The sequence below is a fragment of the Lygodium microphyllum genome, chromosome 18, assembly GCF_053477565.2.
Source record: "Lygodium microphyllum isolate KBCC chromosome 18, Lygodium_microphyllum_v1.1.10, whole genome shotgun sequence".
Classification (NCBI taxonomy): Eukaryota; Viridiplantae; Streptophyta; class Polypodiopsida; order Schizaeales; family Lygodiaceae; genus Lygodium; species Lygodium microphyllum.
In genome coordinates, this window is record NC_141152.1 from 65,271,440 (window position 1) to 65,293,372 (window position 21,933).

General features: G+C 42.5%; 1 protein-coding gene across 4 annotated transcripts in view; it reads left to right on the forward strand.

Moving 5' to 3' along the window:
• Positions 1–15,537: 15,537 nt before the first annotated feature.
• Positions 15,538–21,933, forward strand: part of LOC148020969 (uncharacterized) — a 59,525-nt gene continuing 53,129 nt past the window's right edge. For 3 of the 4 annotated variants that reach the window (XR_015694655.1, XR_015694656.1, XM_087698800.1), the window contains exons 1-2: positions 15,541–15,821; positions 16,344–16,435. Coding sequence is in view for 2 of the 4 variants with exons in the window: in XM_087698800.1 (XP_087554926.1) it covers positions 15,738–15,821; positions 16,344–16,435 (176 nt within the window). In the remaining 2 variants the exon portion in view is untranslated. Of the gene's footprint in view, positions 15,822–16,343; positions 16,436–21,933 lie in introns of all 4 variants that reach the window. The other variant, XM_087698801.1, reaches the window with a different exon arrangement.

Sequence of the window (21,933 nt, forward strand, 5' to 3'; positions counted from 1 at the left end):
GAAAATGAGGAAGTGTCTAAATTTGTTGTGCGAGATTTGAAGCAAAATGGATAGAAATCACACAGAGTATGAAGCGATCTCCCATGATGTTCTTGAAAAAGGACAAGTTTGATTCATTGCTTAAACCTAAAATTAGATAAAAGATTTTGATCAAAGACCCTGATATATATGAAGCTGCAGTCAAAATAGCCAAAGAAAAGCAAAGGAAAATACAATTGAGGTTGGATCAATCAAGAGGTATTGATGTGCATGCATTTTTACGGCCTAATCAGGTTGATACTATTGCAGGAAATGCAGGACAGCAAGTTGTGAATCTTCATGGGGCATTTGAAAGAGTGGAGAATGGGACTCAACAAGGCCATAGAAAAGCTGATGATGATGTGATTAATAAACTGCAAGAACAATTGGCAAATTTGAATTTGAATATGAGCCTATTGCAGGCAAGGTAGCCTCAAATGCAACCTAGATTTAGAGGACCTCCAAGGAATAGATGGGAAAACTTTGAATGCTTTAATTGCAATGAGAGGGGTCATATTGCTCTTGATTGCCCTTATCCAAGAAGAACAGGAGGGGAGATGTATCCCATGCCACAAGGGAATGTTAGGCAAGATGTTAGACCTCAACATGAACAAAGACTACTTGAACCAGCTAGGCAACAGTTGGAAAGAAGACCTAATGAAGGCACATCGGGTATGAATTTGATCGAAACCAGCATGTCTGATGATGGAAAAAATGTAGATGTTTTTGCTAACAAGAGAGTCAGAGAGAGGGATACTGAAACTGAAACTCAAAGGACAGCAAGGATTAAAAAGGGAAAACAGGTTGCAGATGATCCAGAAACCAACAGGAAAGCTAGACCACGAAGGAAGATTCAAATGGGGGACTTTGCTTTGGGAGTCAATCAAGTTCCTTACAACCTACTTGAAGACTTAAAAGGTTAAAAGGCTAATGTTACGTATGGTCAGCTACTGCAGATGACCTCGTCTCTGAGGAGGCAATGGCATAGTTTGGTTAGCATCAGGAAAGGAAAAATCCAAACTGGGCATGTTGGAGTGATACACCTATCAGATGTGAAAGACATTATACTTGTCATGGACGCATGGATACATGGAAGGAGAATTGATCAAGTTTATATTGATCGTGGTGCACAAGTTTGTCATTGAAGAAGCAATGTTGCAAATGCATCTTAAAATGACACGGAAGTCACTGTTTCAGGTTAAAATGGCAAATATCTCAAAAGTGAAATGTTTGGGAGTCATTGAGAACTTGAAGATCAACATTAGAGGCCAAAGAGCATGTTTGGATTTCCATGTTATGCCTGCAAAACTTGGGGCATATCCTCTGATCTTGGGACAACTGTGGTTGATTGGTATGAGATCCAGACAAGACTGGTATAGAGGTCAATTGGAACTCTATCTAGAGAAGCGAATTCATAAGAGGCTGATCTTTGACATGAAAACAAGGTCTGTCATTCAAAGTGGACATGAAAGCGATGTTGGAGGTGATGAAAGTAGTGATTCAAAAAATTCTAGTATTGATGAGGAAGATAGAGAATGGGAAGCTAGCCTACTCTCTAGGGATGTTAACCTCTTTCGGTTGTCAATCGAGGGCTCAAAAAGAAAGGGAAAAGTGGTAAATATTGCTATAGGAAGTATAGACTTCATGCAGGAAACATGTGATCAGCAACCTGAAATGAATGTTGGACTGCCTAAGCTTATGAATATGTTGGAAAATGACTTGACTAATGATGAAAGAGATGAATATTCAACCATTTTTCAGAAATATCCAAAACCATTTGCTATAGAATATCACCAACTGAGGGGTACTAACAGCATTGTGCACCATATCAAATTGAAAGAAGGATATAAACCAGTGGCTCAAAAACTTAGGAGACTTGGTAAAATTCATGAAAATGTACTTAAAGCTAAAATTCAGAAGTTGCTTGATGTTGAATTTATATATCCTATTGATGATGCAGAGTGGGTGTCTCTTGTTGTAATCAGACGAAAGAAGAATGGAAAGTGGAGAGTATGCGTTGATTTTAAGCCTCTTAATGCAACTACTAGGAGGAACTACTATCCTCTTCCATTTCAGGATGAGATCTTGGATCAAGTGGTTGGTCATGAATTTTACAGTGTGTGCGATGGATACTCTGGATATTTCCAAATCAGAATAGCGGAAGAAGATCATAAGAAAACAACATTCATTACCCCATGGGGATGCTTCTGTTATAGAGTAATGCCTTTTGGTCTGATGAATGCATATGCCAACTTTTCAAGATGGGTAAGTCGGGGATTTGCCTCTTTCATTGGGAAATCTTTGCGGGTATTTATGGATGACTTTTGTGTGTACAGCTCAAGGGCATTACACTCTTAAAAACTTGATGACATATCCGACTCCTTCGAGCTCCTGTCACTCCCCGGCTTCCCGAGCTTCTTCCCGGCCTATTGAGGCACCCTCAGGGCATTCAAGCAAAGGCATACATAGTCAACCGGTTTGATGCCTATTGGATGCCGATCGACTTGGGGATGGATTGCACATGTTATGCCATCATTTTGGCACTGATTTGGAACTAAAATTTCTCAGTTTTGACAGTCATTTCATGCTATAATAAAAGTGGGCTGAAGCTATTCTACATTCTTTGGGTTATGCCTATTGGTTCCGGCCTATGTCTTGGATATATGCCATGAAGTATTGATCTTCGGGGTACGACTTCGAGCTTGGATTTAATTCCAAATGCTTTTTGGAAGAGCTTTGACATTATGCACTCATTGACATGGTTCGTGCTTGACAGTGATGCTCCTTGGGTTTATGCATACCCGTTGCCTACGGCTTGATGCTCATGTCACGGTTGATTACCCTATGGATACGTTGAGCTTGAGTGCTCATTGAAGCTCTACCTTGGATGCATTTTGGATTATCTGGAGTTGTCTTGGATGTTAGTTGGCTTGTCAGAGTTTGGATTGGGATGTACTTGATGATTACATGCTTATGGATGGTACATACGGATGCTCTACCGCCTAAATATTCGGGATGTACTATTGATGTATTGTCTTGGACTTATGTCGTTGGCACTGTGTCTTGCCTTGGTTTGAGCTCTTGAGCTCGTATATATGGCTTTTGTGCCAGTGGGAGCATTCTTGAATGCTTATCAGACATTGAGCAGGCGGTGCCTTTATGTATTGAGCAGTTACATGCTATTGAGCAGTTACAGATACTTGAGACTTTGGGATTTCTTACCATTTGGGATGACACATTATATGTCTTGGTTCACTGTATGCTTATGAGCTGAGTCTCAGATTTGGATCCGTATCTTTGTGAGCTGACACCTACTTGTGTCAAGTTTTGGTAGTAGCAGGAGCACTTTACCCCATTGACTGGGGGGTGTGCCTACTCACTGGTAGATGTTTGTATGACATACTTGGGTGTTGGATTCATGCTTATCGACCATCATATTCTTATGTTATGCTTGGATGATGCTAGCTTTGGTCTTGGCAGTATCTGATTGCCTTGGGATCCGATATTGGCAATGTTAGCTCTCTTTTACTGAAATATGTAATTTATTACAACAAGCATATATGTATGGATTGACATGGATTTTTCCTGCTGAAACATTTTGAAATGATATACTTTCACTAGTACTTGGTGGGCAACAGTTTTGGTTCCACTTTTTTCGCCATTTTCTCTCGATTTTGGTGATTTTTTGGTCATTTTCTGCAGTAAACAGCAAGTAGTTTTGAACTGTCTACAATCTTCCAGCCTGCATTATGGTGAGTTCGTCCACTGATCATGCTATTTTCAACATCACTAAGCTTGATGGTACGAATTACTCTTATTGGAAGAGCCAGATTTGGCAGGTGTTGGTGCAAAAATCACAGATCAAACCTTTGAGGTTGAGCGGGCATCCGCCTGCAACTATGCCAGATGAGAAATGGCTTGAGCTTGATGAGTTATGCAAGTCCACTATTGTATTGTCTCTCACAGAACAGGTTCATTACAATATCTTTGAGGAAGAACAGAGTGCATGGCAGTTGTGGGATAAAATCAAGAATCTCTATGACAAGAAAAGTCCAGCGAGTCAGATGTATTGGCTGAAGCAGCTTATGGATCTATGCATGAAGGAGAATGTGACCATATCTGCTCACTTGAGCCAGTTCCATGCTATACTCAAGAACTTGACTTTGCAAGTTATCACTTTTGCAGAGGATGTCACTCCTCTTTTCTTGCTTGGTACTCTTAATGAGTCATGGGATGTATTCCACACTGCATTATGTGCCTCTATTGCTACCTTGAAATTATCTGATGTTGAGAGTGCTCTTCTGCAGGAAGAGGTTAACCGTAAGAATTTGGATGCCTCTCGTGTGTCGCATGCTATGACAGTTAGAGGCAGGAATGATGGATATGGAAAGCATGGCAGTGGCAGTGGCCGTGGACGGGATTCTCAGAAATCTCGGTCCAAGTCTCGTGGGAAGTCACGTAGTAAATCCCGTGGCAGGAATGCAGATATTACTTGTCACCATTGTGGGAAAAATGGCCATAATAGGCCACAATGCCATGAACTACACAATGAAAGGCGCAAAGATAAGGGGAAAGACAAAGTGCAGGATAAGTCTTCTGATTACAGCATAGTGCGTGCAAAGTCCAGTGTTAAAATTGAAGAGATCAATGTTATGCAGTCCGAGGATGTTGATGATGATGATGATTATATCCTAGCAGCTTCTTCTAGTGCTTCGCAGATGACAGAGATACACTCTAGGTATGCACAATGTTGGCCCTTGGACTCAGGTGTGTCCTTTCATGTGATACCTTGTCGAGAGTGGTTTCAATCATACCGTACTGTTTCGGGTTCGGTGCGCTTGGGTGATGACAGATCTCTTGATATTGTGGGCATTGGTGATATTAGGCTGCAATTTCCTTCTGGCAGCAGTTTTGTTATGCAGGATGTACGTCATGTACCTGCTTTGACATGCAATCTCATGTCAACTGGACAGCTTGATGATGCAGGTTATCATGTATCTTTTGGAGGCTCTGCATGGAAGATCACTCGTGGCAGACTTGTGATTGCGAGAGGTGCCAAGGATGGCAGCCTCTATCCCCTGATTGTATCCGCTTCTTCCCTTGATCATGTTTTGTTTGTGGGTTCTATCCCACGTGTATCTCTTTGGCATGCCCATTTGGGCCATATGTCTTTGAAGAGAATGAAAATGCTTTCTAGTTTGCAGTACTTACCGCCCCTTGATTATGCATGTTTTGATTCATGTGAGCATTGTCTTTATGGCAGGCAGACTAGGTCTACGCATAAGAAGTCTGGTAGACCACGCATGAGTGAGCCCTTGGCATTGGTACATTCAGATGTCTGTGGGCCCATGCCTTATCAGTCTATGGGTGGTGCAAAGTATTTTGTTACGTTCATATATGATTTTTCACAGAAAGTTTGGGCTTATCCCATTAAGCTGAAATCCGATGTCTTGGCTGTGTTTCAGAGATGGCTTGCATTAGTTGAGAACCAGTCTAGGTATAGGCTAAAACGCCTAGGACAGATAATGGGGGTGAGTATGTCTCACGTGCTTTTGAGGAGTTATGTGATGAGAGGGGCTCATCATGAGCTTTCCCTGCTATCAGCATATCATCAACATAGAGTACCAAGATAAGCAAACTGCCATCACGGGCTTTCTTCGTGTAAAGACATGGATCCATAGCACTCCTGCTGTAGCCCTGTGACTGCATAAAGGCATCAAACTTATGATACCATTCCCTAGGTGCCTGCTTCAAGCCATACAAGCTCTTCTTCAATTTGCACACTAGGTGCTCCCTGCCAGGTTCTGCAAAGCCCTTAGGCTGATCCATATAGATCTCATCATGCAAGTCCCCATGTAGAAAAGTCGTCTTGACATCCATCTGATATAGATCTAAGTCAAGCTGTGCAATCAAAGCCAAGACTAAGCGCAGGGTGGTCATGTTAACCACAGGAGAGAAGACCTCATCAAAGTCCACACCATGTTCCTGCTTAAAACCCTTTGCTACCAATCTAGCCTTGTATGCCGGCTTGGGATGTCCAGGGATACTTTTCAGCTTGTACACCCACTTGCATGGCGAAGCCTTCTTGCCCTTAGGCAAGACAACCAAATCCCAAGTCTCATTCTTATGCAGGGAGTCTATCTCAGACTGCATAGCCCTCTCCCAGGAGTGATGTCACCCCTACGCATAGCCTCATCATAAGTGAAAGGCTCTCCTGCATCTGTAACCAAAACATAATGCATAGAGGGCTGAAATCTGTTAGGTGGGCGTCTGTCTCTAGCAGACCGTCTCATCGCAGGCTCTACTGCCTGTCCAACATCCTGGCCCTGTGGAGGAACTGCTGCAGGCTGTACTACTGGCTGTGCTGGAGCTCTAGGCTCCTCCTGAAAGATCACTCTGCAGATCTCAACCACCTTCTCAGGCTGCCTGTGCATCTTGTCTTCATGGAAGACGACATCATGGCTGCGGACTATTTTCCGCGCCTGCAGATCCCATAGGCGATAGCCCATCTCTCCTGACTCACCATAGCCAAGGAATATGCATTTAATGCTCTTTGGATCCAATTTGCTCCTCTTGTCCTTGGGCACATGGCAGAATGCCCCACATCCAAAGACACGGAGATGCGCATAAGAGGGTGACTTACCAGCCCAAACTTCCTCTGCAACCTGGAAATCCAATCCACTGGAAGGCGATCGGTTTATGACATGCACTGCCATACTAACTGCCTCAGCCCAAAAACTCTGGGGTAGGCCTGCATGGCTAAGCATAGAGCGCACACGCTCCTGAATAGTCCTGTTCATGCGCTCAGCCAAACCATTCTGGGGTGGGCTGTAAGGGGCGGTCAACTGACGCTTAATACCCCTATCATCACAAAACTGCTCAAAAGCACGTGAGACATATTCTCCCCCATTGTCAGTCCTAAGGCATTTCAGCCTATACCCAGTCTGGTTCTCAACAAGAGCAAGCCAACGCTGAAAGACTGACAAGACATCGGACTTTTGCTTTATGGGATAAGCCCACACTTTCCTAGAAAAATCATCAATGAAGGTAACAAAGTACTTCGCGCCACCCATAGACATACAAGGCATAGGCCCACAAACATCGGAATGCACCAATGCCAAGGGCTCACTCATGCGTGGCCTACCCGATTTCTTATGCATAGACCTATTCTGCTTACCATAAAGACAATGATCACACGAGTCAAAACGTGCATAGTCCAAAGGCGGAAGATACTGCAAACCAGATAACATTTTCATTCCCTTCAAAGACATATGCACCAAACGGGCATGCCAAAGTGATACATGTGGGATAGAGCCCACTGCCAAAACATGGTCAACTGAGGACCCAGATACAACAAGAGGATAGAGGCTGCCAGACTTGGCGCCTCTAGCAAGCACAAGTCTGCCACAAGTAATCTTCCAGGCAGAATCCCCAAAACATACATGAAATCCTGCATCATCCAGCTGTCCTGCAGACATAAGACTGTGTGTAAGCGCAAGTACATGACGTACATCCCTAAGCAAAAATGAATTGCCAGTGGAAAACTGCAACTGAATATCACCCATGCCCACAATGTCAAGAGACCTATCGTTTCCAAGTCTGACTGAACCAGATATAGTGCGGTAAGAGTGGAACCACTCACAGTAAGGCGTCACATGGAAGGATGCTCTAGAATCCAATAACCAGCACTGTGCATACATACTAGATGTCTCAGTCAAGTGTGAAGCATCAGAAGAACTAGCTGCAAGTATAAACTCATCACCACCATCGGACTCCTCAGTCTGCGTGACATTAATTTCCTCAATCTTGACGCTAGACTTCGCAGGTACTATGCTGCGATCAGAGGACTTCTCCTGCACTTTATCTTTCCCCTTATCCTTGCGCTTCTCATTGCGCAACTCATGACACTGTGGTCTAATATGGCCCTTTTTCCCACAATGATGACAAGTGACATTTGCATTGCGCCCACGCGACTTACTACGCGACTTGCCACGAGATTTAGACCGACCCTTCTGCGAGTCACGACCACGGTTATTACCACAATCATTCATGTCATTCCTGCCTCTAACTGTCAAAGCATGACTACCACGAGAGGCATCCAAGTTTTTGCGATTCACCTCTTCCTGAAGAAGAGCACTCTCAACATCTGCCAATTTTAGAGAAGCACTAGAGGCACAAAGAGCAATGCGGAATACATCCCATGACTCATTCAGAGTCCCAAGTAAGAAAAGAGGAGTTACTTCCTCTCCAAAGGTGATATCCTGCAAAGTCAGGTTCTTTAGTATAGCATGGAACTGGCTCAAGTGAGCAGACATAGTCGCATTATCCTTCATGCGCAGATCCATAAGTTGCTTCAACCAGTACATCTGACTCGCCGGACTTTTCTTATCATAAAGATTCTTGATCTTATTCCATAGATCCCATGCACTCTGTGCTTCCTCAAATACATTATAATGTACCTGTTCAGTGAGAGACAATACAATCGTGGACTTGCATAGCTCATCAAGTTCAAGCCAGTCGTCATTGTCCATAGTTTCAGGATGCTCCCCACTTAACCGAAGTGGCTTAATCTGAGATTTCTGCACCAAAACCTGCCATATTTGACTCTTCCAGTAAGAGTAGTTGGTACCATCCAACTTTGTAATGTTAAAGATGGCACTATCATGCGAAGATGACGCCATTATGCAGGCTGGAAATGCCCAAACAGTCCAAAACTGCTTGCTGTTTTACTGCAGAAACTGCCCAAAAATGACCAAAACGGGGTCCAAAGGGCGAGCAAAGTGTGCCAAAAGTTGCTGCCCACTTAGTGCTAGGTGCGGTACACCAAATCAGGATATTTCAGCATGAAAAGTACACCTCAGTCCACCAATAACTGCTTGCTATAATAAATTGCAGGTATGCAGTCTAGAGAGCAAATTGTCCCAAAATAGGATCCAATGTCAAGCAAACAATGCTAGGTCCAAAGTCGGCATGAAACGGACATAAGCAAGGCCAATGACAGTGAAAAGAACATGAGCTCAACACCGAAGCATGTCAAAATAACATCTGCTAGTGAAAGGCACACCCCCAGACACTCTAGGCAAAGTGTTCGTGTAACTGCCAAAACCTGACACAAATAGGTGTCTGCTCAAAGAGAAAGATCCAAATATGAGACTCAGCTCATAAGCATCCTGTGAACCAAGAGTACATCAATGCATATCCATAAAGATCGGAGTATGATCCCAAAGTCTCAATGCGTATGTAGCTGCTCAAGGCATAAACTGCTCCAAATACATGTAAGTGCTCCAATAGCATGCAACTGTCAAAGGTCAAGCAAGCATGTAAAATGCTCCCACTGGCACAAAAGGCGTACAAAGCGAGCTCAAAAGCTCAAACAACCCAAGAGAAAGCACCAGTGATAAGTGACCCTGTCAATGCATCAAGCGCATCCAAGAGAGCATGACATACATGAAGCACCGGTCGTATTAACCATGAAGCAATACATAAGCCCAAATAAGCTCTCGGTCAACTCAATGACATCCAAATAGCAACCAAGATCAGTGATCAAGTAAGCCGGGAATTCTCAAATACATCCAAATCCAAGCTCCAAATGTCGGTATGGCATACACGAACCAAATAGCATATGTCACGAACCAAAGCATGTAATGCAAAAGCCTAACTGTCAAGCAGAGACATGAGGCATAGGCGGTCCACGAGCATGCCAAGTCGGTCCAAATGCCAGTGAAGACGGAGCTAATGCGAAGCTCAAAAGCATCCCATAATCTCATACATATGCTCCAAGTCGTCCCCAAATGTCAGAGACATCATGCCAAAGCTCAAAGCATACATCCGGTATCGGTAGGTAAGTGCCAAAGCATGTAAAGTACCTTCAGCCCACTGTTATTCCAGCATGTATTTACTGTTCTAAACAGTAGATTTCAGCCCCAAATTCAAGCCAAAATCATGGTCAAACCAAATGCATACATCCCCAATACATCCGGGTAGGAAGTAGACCGCATACGGGCATCAAATAAGGTAACCGGAGTAGAATATAAGCATCAAATGCCAATGCCAAGTGTGGCTGCCCTGTTTTCAGCACTGTATAACAGTAAATAACATTCCCAAATCAGCCAATATTTCAGGCCAAAATCATGGCATAATCATGTGCATACATTCCCAAGGCACTAGGCATCATGTAGACCGCATACGGGCATCAAATAGCACAACCGGAATGGAGTATAAGCAACAAATGCTAATGCCAATGGTGCTGCCCTGTTTTGAGCCTGTTATGACAGTCCCAAATCTGAAGAGATCATCCCCGAATGATCAAGACCAATGCCCAAAGCTTGAATGACATCAAGCATGAAGTCTATAGCCCTCTTGATCAAGGTAGAGAGCAAGAAGCAATGGCCAAGTGTGGAGCTGAAGTAGATGTGTGCTCACAGCCTGGAAAAAAATGATGCAATCTGCCCTGTTGGTGCTGAACTTGCTGCTGCTCCACATGGGCTAAAAAGGGGGTAATGGGGGGCTCAAGAAGGGCCTATCAAAGGCCTATGACAAGCCTCTTTGAGCCTTGATAGGTGTAAGGCACAATATGAGGGGAATAAGCTTCAAGGGTTTGAAGCCATGGCTGCCCTTGCTGTTTGCAACCTGTAGACTGAAATAAAACCCTGAAAGAATGATCAAATACCTCAGTATCAATGCCTTGAAGGTGCCTCAATAGGCTGGGAAGGTGCTCGGGAAGCCGGGGAGTGACGGGAGCTCGGGGAGATCAGATATGGCTGCCGGGATGGAGATCCAATGCGTGAAGCGAGTCGATGCGAAGGTTGGGAAGCACCGAGTCAAGCTCGAGCAAGAGAATGCTAAGCTTTGATACCAGTTGAAAGGTGAGAAGGATCGAAGCTTGCACGTGAGCTATGGCGGGAGAGCAAGAGCAAGAAAGAGAGAGACAAGAAATGGGAACTCCAACAGTCACAATGTGTGACCGGGCCTTCCTTTATTCAAACTGTCACTAAAAGAATAAAGAATAAAGTGACGTGACGGGCGCCCGCCACCTGCAGTGTGCAGTGGCGGGTACTGTCAGTGTAGTAATACACGGGGCGGCACGGCGGAGGCGCCTTTACCCCCAACAGATGGAGCATAACATCATTGCAATAATAAGGATTGTTGCAGTCACAACTTGCATTGGCCTAAATGTCATGGTCACGGTGGCGTGCCTAGGTAGAGGTGGTAGGTGAAGGCCAAGGTCGTAGGCAACAGCTATGGTGGTGGGGGTAGAGCTCTCTCTCTCTCTCTCTCTCTCTCTCTCTCTCTCTCTCTCTCTCTCTCCTAGTAGAGGCAGTGCATAGTAGAGGTGGTGGGCACTAGGGTTACAACAGTGGCAACGCGTGGCAAAGATGTTGAAATATCAAAGTGAGAGGATGATAGTGTGCATAAGAGGGAGAGAGAGAGCTCAAGTACAAGAAGAAGATCTTGCTTAATGAGTTATTCACAAGTACAATTGGTACATCTCCTCTACGTTGAGAGTGACCTTTAGGATGTTTATATAGCTTATGGATGGCTAGGGTTAGGGTTTCCCCCTATCCTCTAGTTCATTCACACCCAGCTACCCTTATCCAACCTTACATACATAGGGTTCACATGCCTATCTCTCAACACCCCCCCTCAATGCCAAAGTGGCATTGGACTATGAGACATGTTAATGCCCCCCCCTCCCTCCCCCCCCCCCCCTCCCTTGCCCAAAAAAAAAAAAAAAAACAAAGTGGGATGCCTTTATAAATCAAGTTACAAGAGTGCTTATAGATAGATGATTTGTAGATTTAGAAAAGTCGATCATTAGGTGGGTTGGAGACAAATTTGGCCTCCAATTCTTTTAGTACTTCAAGGTTGGTAGGACATTTACTAGTAGTATGCCCTGCCTTCTTACATTTGTTGCACTTCATTTTGTCAGTACCATTTTTCCAATAGTTGTTGACAAGATGTCCCTTTTTGTTTGCAGAAGGAGCATTTAGTGGATACAGTATGAACCGAGACTTGGTCATGGGATGTTGAAGTGGATGCCTGACTAGTGCTACCTTCTTTCTTATTTCTTTTCTCCTCATCTAAACAAGATTGGATGGTGCTTTTCAAAGTTGGATTAGGGATATTTGTAAGACTAGCTACAAGGGTTGAAAATACATTCTTTGCGGCCTTCAAGAGAATTGCAATGGCATCTTCATCATGAATTGGAGCTTGAATTGAGGATAGTTGTGCCATGAGCCCCTTCATGTGAGAAATGAACTTACCTAGGTCTTCTCCTTGTTTATACTCCAGACTAAAAATGTTGATATTAAGGAAAATTTTAGAGTTTTTTCTTACAACACCGTAGAGCTTTTCAAGCTCATCCCATTTCTCCTTGGCAGTGGAGAGTTGGTCAATGTGATGGATTAGTGATTCTTCTAGATGAAGCATTATTATGGCTTGGGCTCTTTCATCATCTTCTACATCAAGTGGGCTTGATGGATCAATAACCTTGGTCCCTTTGATGAAGGGCCAATAGCCCTATTCCATCAAGTGGACTTGATGGATCAATAACCTTGGTCCCTTTGATGAAGGGCCAATAGCCCCATTCCATCATTTTATATTTCACTAGTAATTGACATGGATGAAAGTCTTTTCCATTAAACTTACGGATTTGAGGTCTAACATCGGTATAAGCCATGGCCATGATAGGAAGGTCTTACCGATTTGCTCAATGGCAATGTCTAGTTCTTTACATAATGGCCAATAAGTGTGAAAGCAAAAGGAGATGATTAATACATAACAAGCTCAAATGTGATGAGATGAGGGATGAGGACAATGTGTTTATGCTAGATTTAACAAATATCTAGCAAGCAAGTAATTAGAAGGTTAATCAATAGTGTTTAGAAACACTGATGTCAAACTTACTTGAGTAAAGAATGAGTAAAGACCGGTTGAAAGTTAGCATCTCAGTAAGCTTGTTGATGTCCTGTGAGTGTTGGAGCTGCTCCCAAATTTGGAACACGCTTTAGAGAATATGCTTCAGTGATTAGAATCACTGTTAATGATTTCAATAAGTGAAAAATGTTCAAAAAACCAAGCATTCAAGCTTTGGCTATGGTTGCTAGCAGGATATCTAGTTAGGGTTTTGCTCTGTGTGAGCAATAGGGATGGAATTTTGACAAACCCTCTTAGGTCGAGATAGCTCACTTGGGGGGCTAACAAAGCCCTATGGTGGCTTAGGGGATTAGAGGGGCTAGTTGCGCCATCGGACTGAACATGTTGTTGCGAAATCTGCATCATTTCTGGAAAACACACAATGTTGTCTTCCCTGTTGACCAATGTCATTGTTTAATGTGCTGTGCTAAAGCGTCGTGAGTTGGGGATAGAGTCTTCAAAAGAAATCATGAGTTAATATAGCCTCCTTTGCTCACACTAGCTCAGGGGGTCAAGCATTGGCTATGGAGGTCAAGGGATAAGATGAAGAAGATGAATGCTTATATGCACTTAGTTGAAAATGTGGACGATGAAAGTTAAAAGGATCAAAGGAGGCTCTGATACCATGTTGAAATATCAGAGTGAGAGCATGAGAGTGTGCACGAGAGGGAGAGAGAGAGCTCAAATATAAGAAGATTTTGCTTAATGAGTTGTTCACAAGTACAACTGGTACACTCTCCTCTACGTTGAGAGTAATCTTTCGGCTATTTATATAACCTCTAGATGGCTAGGGTTAGGGTTTCCCCCTGCCCTCCAGTTCATTCACACCTAGCTACCCTTATCCACCCTTACATACATAGGGTTCACATGTCTATCTCTCAACATGCTAAGGTTATGATAGTAGAGATCGCATGTAAGAGAGGTGGTGGGTGGTAAAGGTAGAACATGGCACATACACACACACACACACACAGAAGAGAGAAAAAGAGAAGAAATATAAGGTGAGAACAAAGAGGGGGGAGAGAGAAGAAAGTAAAAGTTGTGTGTGTGTGTGAGAGAGAGAGAGAGAGAGAGAGAGAGAGAGAGAGAGAGAGAGAGAGAGAGAGAGAGAGAGAGAGAGAGAGAGAGAGAGAGAGAGAGAGAGAGACGAGTTGTCTTTCAGCTTGAAAGGTACATGTGTGTGTGGCCACATTAACAACAAGTAGACGGAATGCTGTCGGACCTTGCTCATATGCACACAAAGAGAGAGAGAGAGAGAGAGAGAGAGAGAGAGAGAGAGAGAGATGAGTTGTCTTTCAGCTTGAAAGGTACATGTGTGTGTGGCCACATTAGCAACAAGTAGACGGAATGTTGTCGGACCTTGCTCATATGCAGAGAGAGAGAGAGATATATATATATATATATATTTGAAGAGAATAAGAAAATTGGAGAGAGGTGAGAAGAGAGAGAGAGGAAAAAGATTTATAAAGACGGAAGAGAGAGAAAAGAGAAAAGAGAAAAAATAAAGAGAGGTGATAAGAGAGAGAAAATAGGAAAAAATTGGAGAGAGAGAGAGAATAAAATATGAAGAGGGAAAGATAAGGAAAGCAAAATACAATGTGTGGGAAAGAAGTGAGGGAAGCGAAGTTTTGCATGACAACTTCACTTCCTTTACATGGCCATCTTCAGAGCTCGTGTGTAGGGATCACTAGTCTATACTACTATATTATTTTGGTTGTAGGTTCGAGAAGCTGTGAACCTCCAAAGGGTTTTTCGAACCTACCCCCTTTTTAAACCCTCCCCCTTTTTATTAAACCCATCCCCCTCTTTAAATCAAAAGTTTCTCACTCACTTCTCCCCCTCTTTTAGCCATATTAAACCTTTTTAATTTAAAACTCTCTCCCTTTTTAAAATCTTTTTTCTCCTATTTTAAACAAATATTTTTAAAAGCCTTTTGAAAAATTCTTTTTTAATTACATATTTTGATTTTTTTTAAAAATTTAAATTTATTTTGACAGTTTTTCACATACTTTGAGAGAGAGAGAGAGAGAGAGAGAGAGAGAGAGAGAGAATAGGCAAAATTATAGAGAGAAAATATAGAATTTAAAAAAGGAGAAAAAAATGAAAAAAGAGGAGAGAGAAGGAAAAGAAAGGAGAGAGAGAGAAGAAAAGGAAGAGAAGCGGGGAGAGAGAAAGAAAAAGAAAAAGAGAGAGAAGAAGGAGAGAATTATAGAGGAAAAATGAAATCTAAAAGAGAGAAAAATAATTTAAAGAAAGAATGAAGATAAAAAAAGAGAGAAGAGAAAAAAAGGGAAAAAGAGTAGAGAGAGAGAGGAGATGAAAGAAAATAAATAAAAATAAAAGGCAAAGAGAGAAAGAGAGAGAACAAATTTAGATATAAAAAATTCAAGAGAGAGAAAAAAAGAATATTTAGAGAATGACAACTTTGCTTGCCGGTTCGTAAAACTGCTAGGTCGCGAAGCTCTTGCAAGGCTAGTTTTAAAGGTATCATCTTTCCACTCGAAACGATCGTATTGGTATTTTTAATCAAAGGATTCCGGTTTTCTCCGTGGAAAGATTTTGCAGTCGTCATTCTTATTGTTTTAACCGTGTCAAACGTGTGTGCGAAAGGGACGAGGCTGCAATCTCAGGTGGGAAGAGTGGGGACCCGTCTCAGCACCACTTATTGGCCTTGCCCGCCCCGAAATAACCTCCACCTCCAACTCCCAATCTCTCTTCATCGCCAGACGACACACAAGCATTCGTTTGATAGCTTCGTCTTCGAGAATGCCCCCTTCTTACTCCTCTTGTCACTTCCTTTCGGCATGAATAGTGCGATGGTGGAACCGGCTGAAATTCCTCAGTCTCCTGACATTCATTTTAGAGAGTCGGACGTTGAGTTCTTGAAGGTAAGGGAAGGGAAAACGGCACGTTTTCTCTCTGAGTCCGAGTCTGTCTGAAATGGCAAGCTTTATCTCTGTCTGAGCCCAGGTCCGAGTGTCTCTGAGAGAGAGAGAGAGAGAGAGAGAGAGAGAGAGAGAGTGTGTGTGTGTGTGTGTGTGTGTGTTGGGGTGTGTATTGCGGTTTTTGCTTTTGACATTTCGCAAAATGCTCCTTCTGATTGCATCGACACTAGACTGGCAATTCCGCCAAGCTGTTCTTGTTAAGAACCTTCCTTCATTCTCTGAAAAAAAAAGAGAGCCTTCATTCGTTGAAGCTACACTTACAATGCTCGTGATGCCTTAAAGATTCTAGTGCTCGATTCTAGTGCTCTGTTCACTACAGTGCCATAGGTATTGCTAATAATAATATTATACTTTTGAGGCCTCAAATTCCTAATAAGTTCCGTACTTTGTTCACACAGGTACTGATTATTATAGTCTTATCCTTTGAGATGCTTTAAATATTTATCCTTTTACTTACGATTGCAGCAACAAGCAAGGATCTGGCTAGAGTCTGTTCTCAATGAGAGATATAATAAAGATGCCAGTCTTCCAGACCTCCTTGCGGATGGAGAAATTTTGTAAGTCATGCTGCACATTTATGCCATTTCTACCAACAGCTCATCAAGGAGCGTCCAAGGAAAAGATTGCATTTTCTTCTCAGTTGACGAATTTGCAAACTGACTAGTTCTTTCTTTTATGTGAAGGCTCTTTGCTTTTATAGTAGTAAGTTCTTTGATTGGATTTTCCATGGATTGTTGAGGTTGAATATGTTTGGAAAAAACAAAGACCTAATATTGAAGCACAACAATCAATCTACACGGTCCAAATGCTCCTTCGCTTAGAAGCAACGAGCCTTATTTCAGTTAGATTCTTTTTGTAGGGAGCTCAAGCAGTTATGCATAATGGTTTTAACCATCAGACAGGACAACAAATTTTTTTTGTGCTTGGAGGGACTTTTTATTGGAGAGCTTGGATCAAGAAGTCAGCTGCAAAGCTGTACGGGAGGTTTGCAGCTCATTACTTTATGTGTGGCAAGTGATTTCCACTCACATTCCTTGGTTCAAGACTTCTTGTGTTTGGATGTGGGTCTTTCATTCTCCCATTTGGACATGTACCCTTCCAATTCAGTTGCTCACTTTGTCACAGCTCTATTGATTTATAACCAAAGTTGAGGCTCATTGTGACTTGAGAGATGGAATCCCATTGCAGTGTGAGAACAGAGGCTGTGTCATTATTGTTGCCTTGGACCAAATCTTAATCCATATTGCCTTGGCTGCAAGCCACTACGAAGGATGCCTTTAACTCAGTTAACCAAGTTTGTGGCAACAAGCTTGTGTATGACAGACATCAGTGTAATTGGTCTTAGCTGTCCTCATTGTCGCCAAGCATGACTATCAATATGATGGCTTGCATTTCTCCCAAAGCCATTAAAAATTCCATGGTCAATCCACCCAGCTGGGAGATTTCTGATTCCCCAAAGCAATAGTGTAACTTCACATCTGTTAAAGGTTCCTCTAACTTTTGAGCTTCTTTAGGATCAGTAATGTCAGTGGGGGGACAACGTATCACACATTTTGTTTCCAATGTCTGCTAACTTTGCGTTCATGATCCATTGGTTTGTGTCATTGCAATGATGGACTGCTTTCATATTTCAAATTGCAAACATTTGAAGAAACCTTTAGAAGAGCATCCCTTATCTAAAGAATGTTTTGGTCCAGCTCTCACGTTGCCAATTTCACAGCATTTGATTATTACGTGCTTTGTGCCATAAGGCAATCTGTTTCGTAGTGCTTATCTTTCTCCTAAAGCATTTGAGTATTATGTGCTTTGTGCCATAAGGTAATCTGTAGTATATATCTTGCTCTTAATATTCAATTGCCTTGTATAATTGTGTTGACCTTGACTTCTAGTGCATGAAGCCTTCTATCTCTCTTAGCCAAGTTCCATTTATTTGTTCTTATATACAGCCTACATGCACAAATGAAAGTTATGCCAAGTAAATGTTATCAGATTAGTTAGCTCATGAGTCAGTTTGTGCGTGGTTTAGTGGGTTGGGCACAATAGTTTATTTTGTGCACATTTTTCTAGTGCATTTTTGAGTTTTTCAAATCATTATTTGATGGTTGAACAACTTTTATCATTATTTTATTTGCTGGCCGACCTGATCAAGATATTGACATATTTTTGCGTATTTATATAGTGGCTCCCTCCTCCTTATTTATTCATCACTTCCAGACTTCTAGAGCAGGTTCTATTGGAGAGAGGGAGCTATTGCTAGTACCCACACGTGTGACTTATTGTTGTACGAAAATCAATCATGAGGAGCATCCGACTTATGCCAAAAGTAGTCACTACATTAACCTTAAAGGTGCTTGTCAACCATGTTGAAGCAAACACTTGCTCAAACTATACCTATGTTGATAGTGCTTTGTCTTGCATTAGAAGTGATGTCCACCATTGCAGTGCATTATGCTTCAAGAATGTGGCTATCTTGTGTACTTTGGATGACACAATGAAGTTCCCTCTTGAGTATGTTACATAAAATTGTTGAATTAAAGTCAAAGCTTTTAGTCTGGCTCGTGCACCACTAAATATCTCAAACTTCATTGCTTTTCTACCCTCATTGAAATCTTTTTCCTTTTCTTTCAATGCCATATTATCATAAATAGGTGGCTGCATTTACATTGTGACCAGTGTTAAATGGAGCATTCATATGACCAATATTCATTCCATGAGCTTCAAGGCAAGTAGGTGCATTCCTAGACATATCGCTTGTGCACCAAGAACCATGCCAAAATGATTATACATTGGATTATGGATACCACTAGCCATTCTTGGATACATCGAACCACGCATTGGTTGGTGCATACCATAAGGGCCCAAACATCTTTAGCTAATGAGTTTCACTCATATGTCCTCGATATTGCTTGAGCTTGAGACATCCTTGAGGTTACAGGGAAGGCTTCCATCTTGACATGGTGGCTAAGATGAGGCATTTGCTGCCTTAGGGAGGGGTGACAGGAAGGAGAAGTTGAAGACCCAATGCTACCATTGTGATAAGAAGGGTCACTTATGCAAGGATTGCAAGGACTTCCCTCTCGCATCGATTGAACTCTAGAATATTTTGAAATCCTAGAGTTGGGATTCACATCTAGGTTCATGATGGGCTGTTTCTTGATCGAGAGCAAGATTTGCTCCTGATTCAAGCTTATATGGGACACTTTGGTGGTTTGGTTGAAGACAGGGAATTGATTGCCATGTATGCTTAGAGGTATTCTTGATAGGATTGTCATGCATGCTATTTTGAGGCATTGTTTGACAGACATAGAGAGTTGTTGTGATTCTTCTCTGTTTTCAAGAGCTGGTACGATCAATATCGATATCAGGTTCTCTTTGCAACTCCTTGGTGGTTGCTTGATCACCCACTACTTGGGTACCCATGGTCCTATTCTAATGGTTATTGCCGTATGTACTATGATGAGTCGTTATCATTGTATCATTGTATTATACAAGATTGCCCATGATCTAAGAGAGGGTGTTGGTAGAATAGTCAGATCACAAGTGAATTTGTGTGTGGTTTAGTGGGATGGGCACAGTAGTGTATTTTTTGCATTTTTTTGGTACTTGTTTTTGAGGATCTAGTTTTTAATTTATGGCTGACCAACTTTTATTATTATTTTATTTGCTGGATGACCTGATCTAGATATTGGTATATTTTACCCATTTATTCATTGGCTCCCTTCTCCTCATTTATTCATCACTTGTAGACTTCCAAAGCAGGTTGTCTCAAAGGGAGGAAGTCGGTGCTAGGTCCACGCAATGAGTCACTCATTGTTGTATGTGACATTCTCATGTCTTTGTATATGGATCCCATTTTCGGAGCATACCTTTGAGTTCTCCCTTTTTCTTGTTCTTTTGTTGCTCTTTTCTCATAGTCTCTCTTTTTCTCTTGTGTTGTGCAATCTATCACAACAATCTTACATCGCTACACCCACTTTTGACAGCAAAAACATAATCTTCATGAGCATTTGCCATCATGGGATGAATGGTAATTTCTATAAGAGTGCACAATGGAAGTGGAAGCATAAAACGCAAACACATGAACACTAAACATTGAATGGTCAAAGTAGAAAGTAGAGAGCTTAGAGAAGACTATGGACGGGCATTGGAATCCATCACATGAGCATGAGAGCAAAGTATAAGGTCATGGGTACACAACTCCATATGCATGACCAATAACAATGCTTCAAAGGAAACAAGAAGTGAGAAGGAAGGGTATGCCATAAATGGCTAGCACAAAGCAATAACTGTGTGTAGGCTGATTACCAAGTTGGACCTGTGATTAGGTCAGCTAGGTAGAAAGGTGCCACCCATGATGAGAACATGTGCCACCTACCCTTATGTGCCTCCCAAGCCATGCAAGATAAAGCCCATGAGATATAGCAAGCTAACACCCCTTAGATCATAGGTGATTTGTACAAAATACCAGAATACATAGGCAATTAGGTGAATGCTAGAGGTGCCTTGGAAAAGACACTAAAGTCAATGTTGATCATACTTGAACCTTGATGAAAGAAAGTAGAAATAGCAAAAGCTTTTTGCTTGCCATGAACAACAATGTATATCATATTATCATGACCATGGATTCTCCTCCTTCAGCTATCCTGAAAAGGGGTCTCCCATGTGAGAACCAAGTATGAGTAAAGCTAGCTTGGTCATCAACGAGCACTTTCATCATGGACGTGAAGGCACATTGGCTTCAAGATTTGAAAGCTCAGATTAGTCATGCATGTAGAAAGCCATGCTCAAGGAACCATCGCATCATATACATATGACTGAGGCATTGATTCCCCACTACCAAAACCCTCTCAGTCCCTCTTTGGCTTGTGAACACATGAGGAGTGTTAAACACACCAAGGCTAGAAAATATATTTTTGGTCATAGTAACCTAGTTGCAAACAAGAGACTACCCAAAGAAGACAAACTTTATGGTTCCAACTATTCGTTGTGGTCATGTAAGGTGTAGTGCATACTCAACACCTTTGATCTTTGGGCTATTGTTTCGGATTCCATCCCCCGTTCTAAGGAGGATCCAACAAATGGGACTCCATGGACTGAGTAGCCTTGTGGGATTGGCTTAACTCTTGAGCCCAATCCTTTCTTTGTATGAGTTTGCAAGATTTTGTCCTTGTGCATGTTCGCAGGTTGAAGACCACGGTGGAAGTGTGAAAGAAGCTTGCGTCTTTGTATTAGCACAAGACATTTGCCCACAAGATTTCCCTTGAGAAGAAGTTGTGGATGCTCAGTCTTGATGATTCCTCAGCTATGAAGGAGCACATCACGAAGATGGAGGACATGAGAAGCTTAGTACCCCAAAATGGCGTTTCGGGGCTGCCAAAATGGAGTGGTTGTTTCAGGCCGAAACGGAAATGGCAGACCAGCGTTTTTGCATCCTGCGGTCCGTTTCGGGGCACTCCAGCTCCCCTCGCCGCCGCCGCCTCCTCCTCCTCCTCCTCCTCTTCCTCTTCTTCGTCTTCCTTCTCCTCCTCCTCCTCCTCCTCCTCTTCTTCTTCCTCCTCTTCTTCCTCTTCCTCTTCCCCTTTCTCTTTCTCTTCCTCTTCTTCTTCTTCTTCTCCTCCTCCTCTTCCTCTTCCTCTCACTTCCTCCTCCTCTTCTTCTTCTTCTTGTTCTTCCCCCCATTAGCCTTTACTTCTTCCTCTTCTTTGTCTTCTTCGTCTTCGTCTTCTTCATCCTCCTCCTCCTCTTCTTCTTTTTCCTCTTCCTCTTCTTCCCCCCATTAGCCTTTACTTCTTCATCTTCTTCCTCTTCCTTCTCTTCTTCGTCTTCGTCCTCTTCCTCTTTCTCCTCCTCTTCTTCTTCTTCTTCCTTTTCTTCCTCTTTCTCTTTCTCTTCCTCTTCTTCTTTTTCTTCTTCTTCTTCCCCTCATTATCTAAAGGCTAATCGTGGCGTTGGATCCATATTGGAGACACGTCACTTCAATCAAGGGATACGAGGGCTTCGGCGGATCAAAGAAGTGGCGGTGCAATTATTGTGGATTGGAGAATTCAGGGAGCGT